Source organism: Camelus ferus, chromosome 9 (genome assembly GCF_009834535.1).
Source record: "Camelus ferus isolate YT-003-E chromosome 9, BCGSAC_Cfer_1.0, whole genome shotgun sequence".
Classification (NCBI taxonomy): domain Eukaryota; kingdom Metazoa; phylum Chordata; class Mammalia; order Artiodactyla; family Camelidae; genus Camelus; species Camelus ferus.
Window position 1 is genome coordinate 11,335,332 of NC_045704.1, and position 14,877 is coordinate 11,350,208.

Consider the following 14,877-nt stretch of genomic DNA (forward strand, 5'->3'; position numbering starts at 1 on the left):
ACCATGCTGGCACCCTGATCTCAGACTTCCAGCCTCTAGAACTCAGAGGTACCAACTGATGTTTATAAGCCACCCAGTCTGTGAGAGCCGCCCAAACAGACTGCGATAGTCCCCCAACTACCTCATCAAGTTAGCTTCCCTCTGCTATTGTGACAACGCACAAAGGCTGATCCTTGTCATACTCAGTCACTACCCCGTCCTTATTGCCGAGACTGGCAAGAAATGTGAAGGACCTAAGACTTTACCCCATTTGCCGACCAAGTTACCTTGCCAGTTCCATGGATGCTGGCCCGAGCCGTGAGCCGCCTGGGGCTGAGACAGAAGGTGTGATTATCCGTGGCACAACAGGCAGCAAGAATTTCCCATCGGCCGTCATTGCCCCCACAGGCCCCACGGCAGCCAGGCAAAGAGGGCCGGGGACATTGCACGCAGCTGGGGTGGGGGTAGGGGGGGCTCGTGTCACAGCCGGAGAGCAGCATGCTGGAATCCAGTCTCTTCAGGTGGGTTATAAGTACACGGACCAGCCTTTGCCTTCGAGGAAGGCATTATCGTTTTTATATTTGTTAGGTAATGAACCCGTCCTGGCCCCCAAGACAGACATTACTGCCATCTTCTGAGGCTGTTACACAAAAATCCTTTCAAAGAAAGCCCTCCTACGCTGTTGGTGGGAATGCTGTTTGGTGCGGCCAATGTGGAAACGAGTATGGAGATTCCTCAAAACACTAAAAATAGACTTACCGTATGATCCAGCAATCCCATCCTGGGCATATGGCCCAGAGGGAACTTTAATTTAAAAAGATACATGCACCTCAATGTTCACAGCAGCACTATTTACAATAGCCAAACATTGAAACAACCTAAATGTCCATTGATAGATGACTGGATAAAAAAGTTGTGGTGTATTTATACAATGGAATACTACTCAGCTATAAAAATAATAAAATAATGCCATTTGCAGCAACATGGATAGACCTGGAGATCATCATTCTAAGTGAAGTAAGCCAGAAAGATTAAGAAAAATACCATATGATATCACTTATACATGGAATCTAAAAAAAACACAAATGAACTTATTTACAAAACAAAAATAGACTCACAGACATAGAAAACAAACTTATGGTTACTAGGGGGAAGAAGAGAGGTGGGAAGGCATAAATTGGGAGTTTGAGATTTGCAGATACTAATTACTATATATAAAATAGGTAAACAACACATTTCTACTGTATAGAACAGGGAATTGTATTCAATATCTCGTAGTAACCTATAATGAAAAAGAATATGAAAACAAATATACATATGTATATGTATGACTGAAACATTGTGTTGTACACCAGAAAGAGATACAATATTGTAAACTGACTATACTACAATTAAAAAAAAATCCTTTCAAAGTGGTCCAGGGCAGAAGCTAATACAAGACATGAAAAAAATTTTGAGAGGCTCACGGAGAATTCTCCCATTAAGGTACACAATTTTCTTCAAAGTTTGGGAATAATTGAGTAAAGGGATTCACTGAAGATTTGTGATACCATAACTGACCTTGGCTGTGTGGTGCTGCGGGGTTGTTAAAACCCTGAAGGAGGGACAAAGAGACAGATTTATCGAGAGACTTCATGGGTGAGGTGACATTAACCTGTGTGAGGGGGGAGGGTACGGCTCAGTGGTAGAGCACGTGCTTAGCATGCACGAGGTCCTGGGTTCAATCCCCAGTACCTCAATTAAATAAACAAACAAACAAAACTGATTACCTTCCCCACTAAATAAATAAATAAAAATTTTAAAGAATTTTTTAATTAAAAAAACATGGGTGAACATTGAGTGGGGAGAGCAAATGAAAAAAAAAAGGTTAATGTCACAGATTCTGAACGAACTGAAATTTGGTAGCTTATCAGAAAAGAAATATATATAGTCCATGAAGCACACATATAACAAGTCAGTTCTGGATGGATTGCTGATCTAAGTTTTAAAGCTAAATAAAGTTTTAAAAATAAAACAGAGAGCATCTCAGTTGTCTTAGAACGTGGAAATATTTCATAAGCAGAATACTAAATATTTTATAGGAGGAAAGATCAAGTTACGTTAAAATTAAGACTCTCCTCATCAAGACAAACACACACACACACACACACACACACAGAGAGAGAGAGAGAGAGAAAGAGAGAGAGAGAGAGAGAGAGAATGACATAAAGAGAACCAAGAAAGACATCACATCCCATGGATATTTGGAACTATTATAAAACAATAAGAAAAACACAACACAATAGAAAAATTGATAAAAATAAACTACCACATACTTCAAAAAGAGGTTGCCCCGTGGGGAGGATATAACTCAGTAGTGGAGCATGTGTGTAGCATGCACGAGGTCCTGGGCTCAATCCCCAGTACCTCTATTAAAAAATATATATATATATAATGTGTGTGGGGAAGTAATTATACATATATATATATTATACATACATACATATACATACATACACAGACATTATATATGTGTGTATATATATATCATTACTTCCCCCCAAAAAAAGAAAAAGAGGTTACACAATAAATATAAATAAATATGTGAAAATATGCTCAACTTCCATAGTGAGGAAGTATAATCACTACTTGATACTATCACATACCAATCAGAAGTCTAAATTAAAAATGGGGGGAAGAGTCAAAGTGTTGACAAGGATGTGGGTAAACCAAGAATCTCCTACACTGCTGGTGGGTGTGAAAATTGGTACATTTCCCAAACCTCTTTGGCACTGTCTCTAAAAGGTAGATACAAATCTGTCACCCAACAAGTCCGTCAGTCACCTAGATAGCCAGCAGAAATGGGTATGTGCCTCATCAGGATATGTTCTCAGTTTTTCTGAGCACTATTCCTAATACTCCCAAACTGAAAACCACCCACATGTCACTGAACAGTGGAATGATTAAAGTAAGCGTTTCATATTCACATGGTAGAATCCTACACGGCAAGGCAAACAAATGATCAGTAACAACACACAGCAATGAATTCACAAACGACGTGAGGAATGACAAAAGCCAAATATGAAAAAGTTAATGCTCTATTATTTCCTTTATTTAAAATGCAAAACCGGCTAAAGTGACTTCCCCTGTTAGCTGTCAGAGAAGTGGTTACCCTGAGGAACAGTGACTGGGAGGGAGCTTCTGGGGCTCTGACAATATTTGATTTACTAATCTAGGTGCTGAGTACAGAAATGGGTTCACCCTGAACTTTCATGAAGCTCTGCACTTAAGAACTGTGCATTTGCTTTTAAATTTTTAAAAAGCATCTCACCAATCAGAAAGATAGTATATGCTGTCAGAACGGCCATCACCAAAAAGACCATAACTAACAAATGTCAGCAAGGTCGTGGAGAGAAGGGAACCCTCTCCGCTGTCGGTGGGAATGTAAATTGGTGCAGACACTGTGGAAAACAGTATGGAGGTTCCTCAAAAAACTAAAAATAATACTACCATATGACCCAGACATTTCCACTCCTGGGTATATATCTAAAGAAAATGCAAACACTACTTTAAAAATATACATGCACCCCAGAGTTCTCAGCAGTGCTATTTACAATAGCCAAGACATGGAAAGCTAAATGTCCATCAACAGATGACTGGATAAAGAAGACATGATATACACACATATGTACAATGGAATAGTACTCAGCCATAAAGAGAATGAAATAACACCATTTGCAGCAACATGGATGGACCTAGAGACTATCATACTAAGTGAAGTAAGTAAGAAAGAGAAAGACAAGTATCATATAATATCACTTATATGTGGAATCTGGAAAAAAATGGATAAATTCTATTTACAAACCCAAACCAGACTCATAGACATAGAAAACAGGCTATGGTTACCAAAGGGGAAAGGGCAGGGAGGGATAAATTAGGGGTTGGGGATTAACAAATGCACATTGCTATATACCAAATGGATAAAAAAATAAGGACCTATGATATAGTACAGGGAACTATATTCAATTTCTTGTAATAACATCTAATGGAAAACAATCTGAAAAGAAGAAATATATGTATGTATATGTATAACTGAATCACTTTGCTGTACACCTGAAAATAATATTGTAAATCAACTATATTTCAATATAAAAAATTTTAAAAAGAAATACAAACTACTATGTATTAAATAAATATGCTACAAGGATATATTGTACAACATAGGAAATACAGCCAATATTTTATAATAACTATAAATGGAGCATATCCTTTAAAAATTGTGAATCACTATGTTGTATACATAAAATATGTATAATATCATAAATAATCAATACCACAATTTTAAAAAATTAACTTCAAAAAATAACAATAAAAAGTGGATAAAAGTAAATAAATAAACACATAAATAAGTAAGTAAATAAATTCCCCTTTGGAGTCTTCTGGGAAAAAAATGATGGGATACAGTGAATGGGTTATTGTCTCAATGCATTTATATTGTAAAGGTGGGGTTCAATAGTATTAGATAAAATGACACTGTGATTTGCTTGTAAATCTATGCTGAAATTTCTAGGTAAAAACTAACAAATAAGGAGTACACAACTTTCAAAGAAAAGATATTGAATATAATGCAGAATTATATTTAAAATTTAATAGAAAAGGTAGCAGTTAAAATAAGAAAATAAACTCTATTGATACCCAAATGTATCAATTACTATATTAAATTTAAGCAGACAAATTTTTTAATTAAAGCAGTTTTACCATGTTCATTGAATGTTTTCACAAGAGAGATGGCCAAAGAATAGCATTAAAGTAGGAAAATGAAAAATACATTGTATGGAATTTTAACAAACAACTAGCATAGAAATATATCCCTCATAACATACACATTAAGACTGGTCAATATTGTAATTAGTGCTACTATGAAGGATTCAAATATACCAATTGAGAGAGAAAAACATGGCTGACTTTCTATGTATATGTATTTATATGTACACACATACATACACAGAGAACTTGCAAAGACATATACATGTGTACATATGTGTGTGTCTATATGTTTTCTTCTTGCTTTGTGATATAATTTCTGGTAAATATTCAAGTGTCTTGTGTACGCTAAAAATATCGGTTTCTCTTTGTGGAACAAGGTTCAATCGAAATATACATTGGTTCAAAGTTATATTTTTGTTCTTCAAACTGTTGAATACTCAATACTTTGCATCAGCTTCTGAATGTAAATACAGACAAAATAATATAAAAACATCTCCTAAAATTGGGTCAACATCTATGTTCCTCCTTGAAAATCAAGGGGCCACAAACTCCACATAAACGAATGGATTATGCGTTTCCCGTTCAAATGGCTCTTCTTGCAATGGTCCTGAATTTAATGGAAGTTTCCAACATAACTAATTTCATCACTTTGGAGACATCAGCGTACACCTCCAATGCTCTCTCTTGCCAAAATGCCTAAGTCATCTTCACAAAAGACACAAAAATCTGCTCTCTACAGATCCAAATTCCACGCAATTCACATCTTTTTCAATTGTCACAATCACCTGATGTTGTTAAAGATATGCTAAAATGGAATTCTATGCTCTTTACCTCATTCCGGTTTCCTCTGCCCATTTCTATCTGAAGATCTTTAAAAATGCTATTCTCCCTACAAGAGGTCATATTTCACATAAATGATGACTGTGTCTCTAAGGATAGAATGTTACCCAACTCAAGACTGACTCCCAAAAGCTTTCCTCATGACTGAATTTCCCCACCAACACCACTGTCTTCAGTTCCACTATGACCCGACACAGGGGGTTCCATGTTAACGTAGCTTTTCTAAGATTCCGTGCCTACTACAAGTCTGGAAAATTTACTGTGATAGAATTCAGTTACACACTCATATACTTTGCCATAAAATCTAGATTTTTTTTCAGGACCTGGTGTTGATTATTGCATAAATTCTGAAATCCTTCACTGCAGCACTAGTTAAAAAAAAAAAGGCGATTACAATACTATTACATGAAAATATGTAAATTATATAATTTTTCATTACAATTACTATTATAACCTGCCTTACTTCAAAGAAGATGCTCTGTGTGTCCTGTTTCCCATCCTCTGGTAAGACACTCATAATTATACTTAGGACTCTGAGTGAACTGAATGAATTAGCAAACAATTGTAGTGCAAATAAATACAATTTACATCCTTCTCACAAGGTTAGGGGATTCTGCCTGCTTTATCCGGCCAAAGCAGAGCCTGAAAATCCTGGAGTCATGACTGATGAGCAGAAAGGGGCTGACAGCTGGGAAACACACAATGATTATTGCAGAGATTTTCACACACAAAAAAATTAAGACTATTAAAAATAGCCAAAATAATATTCCATAGGTTGCCTTTTTGTTTTGCTCATGGTTTTCGTCACTGTGCAAAAGCTTTTAAGTTTAACTAGGTGCCATTTGTTTGTTTTTGCTCTTATTTCTATTACCTGGGTAGACTGCCTTAGGAGAACATTGCTAAGATGTATGTTAGAGAATGTTTTGCCTATGTTTTCTTTTAGGGGTTTGAACATGTCGTGTCTTATATTTAACTCTTTAAGCCATTTTGAGTTTATTTTTGTGTATGGTGTGAGGGAGCATTCTAACTTCATTGACTTACACGCTGCTATCCAGTTTTCCCAACACCACTTCCTGAAGAGCCTGTCTTTTCTCCATTGTATATTCCTGCCTACTTTGTCAAAGATGAATTGACCGTGGGCTTGTGGGCTTATTTCTGGGCTCTCTATTCTGATCCATTGATCAATATGTCTGTTTTTATGCCAGTGCCATGATGTTTTGATTACTGTAGCTCTCTAGTATTGTCTGAAGTTTGGGAAGGTTTTTTTCTCTTGGTTCATTCTTTTCCTTTGCTATTACTTTGGCAATTCTGGGTCTTTTGTGACTCATATAAATTTTTGGATTATTTCTTCTAATTCTGTGAAAAATGTCCTGGCTAATTTGATAGGGTTGCATTAAATCTGTAGATTGCCTTGTGCAGTATGGCCATTTTAAAAATATTGATTTTTCTAACCCAAAGACATGGTATATATTTCCATTTCTTTAAGTCATCTTGAAATCCTTAATCAATGTTTTCGTAGTTCTCCATGTACAAGTCTTTCACCTACTTGGTCAGATTTATTCCTAAGTATTTTATTGTTTTGGATACCATTGTAAAAGTTTCTTTCCTTTCTTTTCCTGCTATTTCATTGTCAGTGTAAAGAAATGCAACTGATTTCTGTATGTTAATCTTGTATCCTGCTACCTTGCCAAATTCTTTTATCAGCCCTAATAGTGTTTCTGTGGAGCTTTTAGGGTTTTGTATATATAGTATCATGTCATCCACTTTTAGTGACAATTTTACTTCTTCTCTTCCAATTTGGATCCCTTTAATTTCTTTTTCTTGCCTGATTGCTATGGCTAGGACTTCCAAGGCTATGTTGAATAGAAGCAGTGAGAGAGGTCATCCTTGTCTTGTTCCAGACTTTAGTGGGAAGATTTTCAGTTTTTTACCTTTGAGTATTATGCTGGCTGTGCGTTTGTCATAACTAGGTTTTATTTTGTTGAGATAAGGTCCCTGTATACTAACTTTGGTAAGAGCTTTATCATAAATGGGTGTTGAATTTTCTCAAAGGCTTTTTCTGCATCTATTGAGATGATCATGTTAATTTTGTGTTTCTTTTGTTCATGTGCCGTATCACATTGATTTATTTGCATATGTTGAACCATTCTTGTATCCCTGTGAGGAATCCAACTTGATCATGATGTATGATCTTTTTTATGTTCTGTTGGATTCTGTTTGCTATTACTTTGTTGAGAACATTTGTTTGTATGTTTATCAATCATATTGGCGTGTCATTTTCCTTTTAGGTAGTGTATCTTGTTTTGGTATCAGGTTGATGATGGCTTCACAGGATGAGTTTATGAGTACTCTCTTCTTTTCAATCACTTGGAAGAGTTTGAGAAGGATCAGTATGAGTTCTTTGTATATTTGGCATCTCGTATTTCTGGCATGTTGGTTGTAATTTCTCCATTTTCCTTTCTTATTTTGTTTATTCGTGTTCTCTCTCATTTACTCTTGGTGAATCTGGCTAGAGGCTTGTCAATTTTATTTACTCTGCCAAAAAACCATCTGTTGGTTTAACTGACTGTTTCTATTGTTTTTTTAACCTCTATTTGATTTATTTCCTTCCAGATCTTTATTATTTCTTTCCTTCTGTTGACTTTAGGTTTTCTTTGCTCTTCTCTTTACAATTCTTTTTGTTGGTAGGTTAGGTTGTTTTGAGATTGTTGTTGTTTTTTCAGGAAGGCCTGTATCATGATCAGATTCCCTCCTAGGACCGCTTTTGCTGCATCCCATCGATTTTCTGTGTTTGTGTTTCTATCCATTTTGTATCTCTATGGTTGATTTCTACTTTCATGGCATTGTGGTGAGAAAAGATGCTTGAAATAATTTCTATCCTCTTACATTTGTTGAGGCTTCTTTTGTGTCTCAGCATATAATCTATCCTATAGAACGTTCCACATGCGCTTGAAAAGAACATAGTCTCTTTTGGGGGAGATGTAATATCCTAGAAAGTCCAACTGTTCTATTGTGCCAATTAATATCTTTGTTGGATGATTGATTTTCTGTCTGGAAGATATGTCCAATGATGCTAATGGGATGTTAAAGTCCCCTATTGTGATTGTGTTCTCATCAATTTCTCCCTTTATGGGTTAGTATTTGCTTTATGAATTTAGGTGTTTCCATATTGGGTGCATATATGTTAATGAGGGTAATGTCGTCATCTTATATTGCTCATTTAATCATTATATAGTGTCCTTCCGTACCTCTCGTTATGGACTTTGTTTTAAAGTCCATTTTGTGTGATATCAGTATTGCTACTCCTACTGTCTTGTAATTTCCATTTTCATGAAATATTTTTTTCTTCCTTTCACTTTCAATCTATGAGCGTCCCTACCCCTAAAGTGTGTATCTTCTATGCAGCATTTTGTAGGCTCTTGTATTATTACCCAATCTACCACTCTATGTCTTTTGATTGAAACATTTAGTCCACTGATGTTTACAGCAATTATTGATAGAGGTGTGTTTACTGCCATTTTTAACTTAGTTTTCCAGTTGATTTGGTATTTCTTCTTTGTTCCTTTGTTTGTTTGTTTGTTTGTTTCTCTTATTGTGGTTTGATAATTTTCTTTTGTATCATCTTGGTTTCTTTTTGTTTTTTGTGACTCTATTGTATGCTTTTGATTTGTAGTTACCCTGTTTTTTAAGTATCTTAACCCATTACTCTATCTGCTTCCTTTAAACTGATAGTTACATTAGCTCAAACACGTCCTAAAAAGAACCATAAAAAGAAAAAATATATATATTTCCTTGCTGGACTCTCCCAGCTTTAATCATTTTGATGTCCTCTTTTACATCTTCTATTGCAACTCATTCTAGTTATCACATTTCCAATTATGGTATTGTCCTTTTTGTAGGGTTCTGCTTGTTTTCTATTGAGAATAAACCTTTACAATTTCTTTTAGCATAAGTTTAGTATTGCTGAATTCTTTAGTTTTTGCTTATCTGTGAAATTCGTTATCTCTCCTTCTATTCCAAAGGACAGTCTTGCTCGATGGAATATCCTAGATTGAAGCTTTTTCACTTTCAGGACTTTGTATATATCTTAACACTCCCTTATGACCTCAATGTTTGTGTTGAGAAATCAGCTGAAAGCCTGATGGGGCTTCCCTACAAACTATATCTTTGTAGCCAACATATGGACACAAAATTAGTTATTGAAAGATGAATGGATAAAGAATACATGGTATGTATATATATATATTATACATATGAAATATATATACACCCAATAAAATGCTATTAAGCCATTAAAAAGAATGAACTGTTGCCATTCATAACAACATAGATATACTTGGAGGATACTATGATTAGTGAAATAAATCAGACAGAGAAAGACAAACACTATATGATATCACTTATACATGGACTATAAAACAACAAACTAGTGAATATAAACAAAAAGAAACAGAGTAACAGATATAGAAAACACACTACTATGTATAAAAGAAAGAAGCTACACAGATATATTGTACAGCACAGGAAATATAGCCAATATTTTCCAATAACTACAAATGGAGTTTAATGTTTTAAAATTGTGTATCACTATGGTATATACCTGAAATATATACAATATTATAAGTCAATTATATCCTAAATTTTAAAAATTAAATTTGAAATGAAAACTAAAAGTGAACACAAAAGTAAATTTAAAAATTAACAAATAAGTATGTAAATAAATTCCTCGGTGGTGAGTTCTGGGAGAAGAAGGTGGGATACAGTGAGTACATTATTCTCACCATTCCTTATATTATAAAAGGGGTTTAACAGTATTCAAGAAATGATACTGTGACTCACCTTTAAATGTATCATGGAATTTATAGGTAAAAGCTAACAAATAATGAGTGTAAAATTTTAAAAGGAAAGATATCAATTATAATATAGAATTATAGTTAAAAATTAATAGAAAAACTGACATGGGTCAAGTAAGAAACTCCATGGATACCAAAATGTATCCATTTTTATATTATATTGAAATACACAAATTTTAACCAAAATTTTTTATGATGTTCATTGAATGTTATTTCAAGAAGGATGGCAAAATAATATACTTGAATTAGGAAAATGAAAAAATATGTTATGGAATTTTAACAGACAACTAGCAAAGAAATATACTCTTCAAGTAATATTCACATTAAGATGTGTCAACACTATAATTAGAGCTATTTAAAATTTTTCATAATGTCATTCAAATATATTCAACTCTGTATAATAAAGATGATTGATTTTGTATATATATATGTGAATATGGATACATTTACATACACACAGATCACTGAGAGAGAGACACAAACATTTTTAGGTGTGTGTGTGTGTGTCTATAATTTCATCTTCTTGCTTAGTGATCTAGTTTGTGGTAAATATTCAAGTGTCTCATGTGAGCTGAAAGTATTGGTTTCTCTTTGTGTTACAAGAATCAATCTAAATATCCATTGAGTCAAAAGAAATTTTTCTTTTTCACCTATTGAATTTTCAATCCTTGGCATTGGCTTCAGAAGGTAAATATAGGAAAAGCATATAGAACTCTCTTAGAATTGAGATAATGTCCACTTTGCTTCTTCAAGATCATGAAGCCACGTTGCCACAAGAAAGACTGGATTCATGTTTCCCTTTCATATGGCACTGCCTGCAGTGCTCTAAATTTAATGAACGTCTCCATCACAAAAGAATTTCATCACACTGGAGACACAAGTGTGCAGCTCTAAACCTCTTTCGTGACAATATGCCCAAGTCATCTTCACAAAAGAGAGAAAAATCTGCCTTCTGCAGATGCCATTCCATTTCATTCACAAAGTTTTCAATCGTCACAATCAGCTGATGTTGTTGAAAACTATGCTAAAATGTAATTTTATGCTCTTCTTTGCCCCACTTCAGTTCACTCTGGCCATTTCTACCTGAAAATGTATACACACGCTCATCTCGCTACACAACATCATGTTTCACACAAATCACTGCCATCTCTCTAAGTATAGAACTTTATCAAATGCAAGACTGACTCCCAAAAGCTTTCCTCAATGACTGAATTTCCCCTCCAGCACCACTGTCTTCAGTTCCACAATGACCTGATACAGACTGTTCCATTTTAAACTACATTTTCTTAATATTCTGTGCCTATTTCATTTCTGACAAATTTGCTGTGATAGAATTCAGTTACACACTTACATACTTTGCCATAAAATCCAGATTTTTTTTCAGGACCTGATGTTTATTATTGCATGAATTTGGGACTCCTTCGTTGCAAGCACTAGTGAAAAAGGCCATTATATAAGTATCACATGAGAAATATGGAAATTATGTAATATTTCATTACACTTATTATTATAACCTGCCTTACTTCAGAGAAGATGCTCTCTGTGTTCTGTTTACCATTGTCTGGTAAGCCACTCATAAATTTACATAGGACTCTGAGTGAATTGAGTGAATTACCAAACAAATGTAGTGCAATTAAGTACAATTTACATCCTTCTCACAAGCTTAGTGGATTCTGCATGCTTTATCCGGCCAAAGCAGAGCCTGAAAATCCTGGAGTCACATCTGATGAGCAGAAAGGGGCTGACAGCTGGGAAACACGCAATCATTATTGCAGAGGTTTTCATGATAAACAAATTAAGACTATTAAAAACAGCCAAAATGATATTACTGATGAAGGAAAGGGTGTTAAAGAAGACAAAGGTGCTCACCAGGAGAAGGATGGTTTTAGTGGCTCTGGTCTCAGGGGAGGATGTGGAGGAGACTTTGATCCTAAGGATATACTGCACCCTCTTCTTGTGCCTGTACAGGATGAAAACTGTGCAGCCACTGGCCAACATCATGAGGACAAAACATAAGACATCAGGGAAGGATATCAATGCTGCATATAATGACTCCGTGGTTGGATCAAGACGAACAGAAGAACAGAGTCCAAAACTTTTTCTGTCTGTGGTGCTTGTGTTGCTCAAATTTCCAGTCATATAGATAGGATAAATGACATTGATCAGCATGTTAACGATCCAACACAGGGTAATTGAAGGGACAACTAACCTGAGAGCCTTCACTTTAAGCTCTGCCAACCTGGAGTTCCTGGGACTGATCGTGATGACCTGGAAGACACTCAACAGGCAGGTGGTGCCAATGGACACTCCCCTGCCCACTATGCGGACATAAGGGAAAAATTTGCATTCAAATTGTCTGTTGACATGATGCCACGCAAAATTTGTCACTGTATAGTGGAATCCACTAGAGAACAGAACCAAGATGTTGCCTACAATTAGGTTCTTGACAATCAAAATCTATAGTCCTCACCCTATGTCCCATGCAATAAAGGAAGAGATAAAGGTAAAGAAGAGAGAAATTCCCCAGAAGTCCGATTATGGTTTGTATTAAGAAGATCGATCCTGCTGCCAAATCCCTGGCAGCCATCCTGTCGGGTCTCAATGACTGCGAGTTGAACAAGAGGATCCTGAGTGGGGATAGGAAGCTTGGGACCACATGTACCTCATCAGCTGAAATGCAACATTGTCCTCTCACCAAGAGTTCCTATTCTGAAATAATTACTTAACCTTTGCCTGTGACGTCAACATTTCCAAGGGTTGAATGTTTCACCGTGAAAGGACGCTTGTAATGTATGAATCACTGCTGTTAAAGTCACACATGCAGTAACTTCTTTCTTCATCACAAATTCATAAAGCAGACACCATTATATTCCTTACAAAGGTGAGGACAACATAGGCACAGAGAGGCTAAATATTTCATCTAAATTCACTCTCTGGTTAGGGCAGATCATTAGTGGGGATTTAAACCTGGCTGGGCTGGTAACAGTGATAGTGCATTTAATCCAGAATATACAAACATACTAGTTACCTCTATTCTTTAAGTAAAACAGATCCAAATTTAGTTTTGTTATTTCAGCTTACCATTTCAATTTAGATTGTGGCCTTCTATTTTAAAATTTAGAGTCACAATGTTCCACTTGCTTATGAAAATTATTCCACAGGTAAATATAAACTTTGAATGAAGATTTAGAGATGACTCAGAAAGTGCAGATGTATCAACTGCAGCATAAAAATGCAAGTTCGTACCCCTGACAAGATGGATTTCATGAATGCAACAGTGACTCAACATTAGGATGACAACAGACTCACCTACTTTCATTCCAGGAAAAAAAGTACAATTTCACAAGTCACAGGGACTATGGGACAGGAAATCCTGATGCCTGATAAATGGAGCACGGTATATAGAAAATTATTACTATGCAGATCATACACATATCTATTTATTAATACAAGAGTTAATAAATGTATTAGCAGTAAGGCAAGATTTCTGAAAGTGATGAAAACACAAGACTCTTACAAAATGGAATGTTAAGGCAAGTAACTTGTGTATGGGATAAAGAACACATATTTTTGCATTGATATTATAATATTTCAAAGCAGCAGAAATATCACAAGAAATATCTGAGCCTAAAATGGTATCTGAAAAGTACAAAGCTCTACTTTCATAAATGCTGCTTCCTTAACTTTAAGTGGGAAGAGTCTCTCCATAGTCTGTAGAGACACACTTACTAAACTTATTAAGCTCCTCATACACCAAGAGCTAGAGATAACATTTCTATTTCAGCAACAGCTGTCAAACACACTTTTTCTGTCCAGAATCAGATGACCCCTGTACATGCATCCTACTCTGTGTTACAAGTATGGAGTATTAAGGACACACCTCTGACACCTGAAAATTCTGTCTATGATTCCTGTAAAGTACACTGAATAGGAGAATGACTTGGAAACTATAGACCCTAAGCACATTACAAATCAAATTTCATCATCAATTGCATTAAACCTCAGCGATCATTGTAATTAAGGACTACACACATGACACTAGGAGCCATCAGGGATGGTGAGAGTTCTAGGACCCCAGCTCTCTTCACTATCTCACTTCATGCCTCAGGATTTTTTCCACCCTCCTGCATGGCTCTGGTCCTGGACTCCATTCATACAAGGAGATTCCCTTTATCCAATATTCACTTACCCTGTTTTTGATACAAATCCTTCCTTTATAGACTCTACCACTCAGATGAATACAAAGAAAACCCACAGACTGCTTCCTGCTGCCTGGATGGTGGGCTCAGCATGAAGATCAAAGCCATCAGTATGTGTACAAGAGGGGCAGCGAGACCCTGAGATATGAGCTGGTGATCCTCCGACCTCCCCTCCCCTCAGAGCTGCAATTACCACGTCACCTGCAGCAGCCCTGGCAGGAACAGGCTTAGGAGAGCTGATTATTTTTGAGAACTTTTTT

General features: G+C 35.8%; 1 protein-coding gene across 1 annotated transcript; it reads right to left on the minus strand.

The window, feature by feature from the left end:
• Window positions 1-11,344: 11,344 nt before the first annotated feature.
• Window positions 11,345-13,101, minus strand: LOC116666011 (vomeronasal type-1 receptor 4-like). The gene is given in 2 exon segments (XM_032487855.1): window positions 11,345-12,872; window positions 12,874-13,101. Coding segments are annotated over 2 exon segments (942 nt in total). The 5' UTR covers window positions 13,006-13,101; the 3' UTR covers window positions 11,345-12,062.
• Between the last annotated feature and the right edge of the window lie 1,776 nt (window positions 13,102-14,877).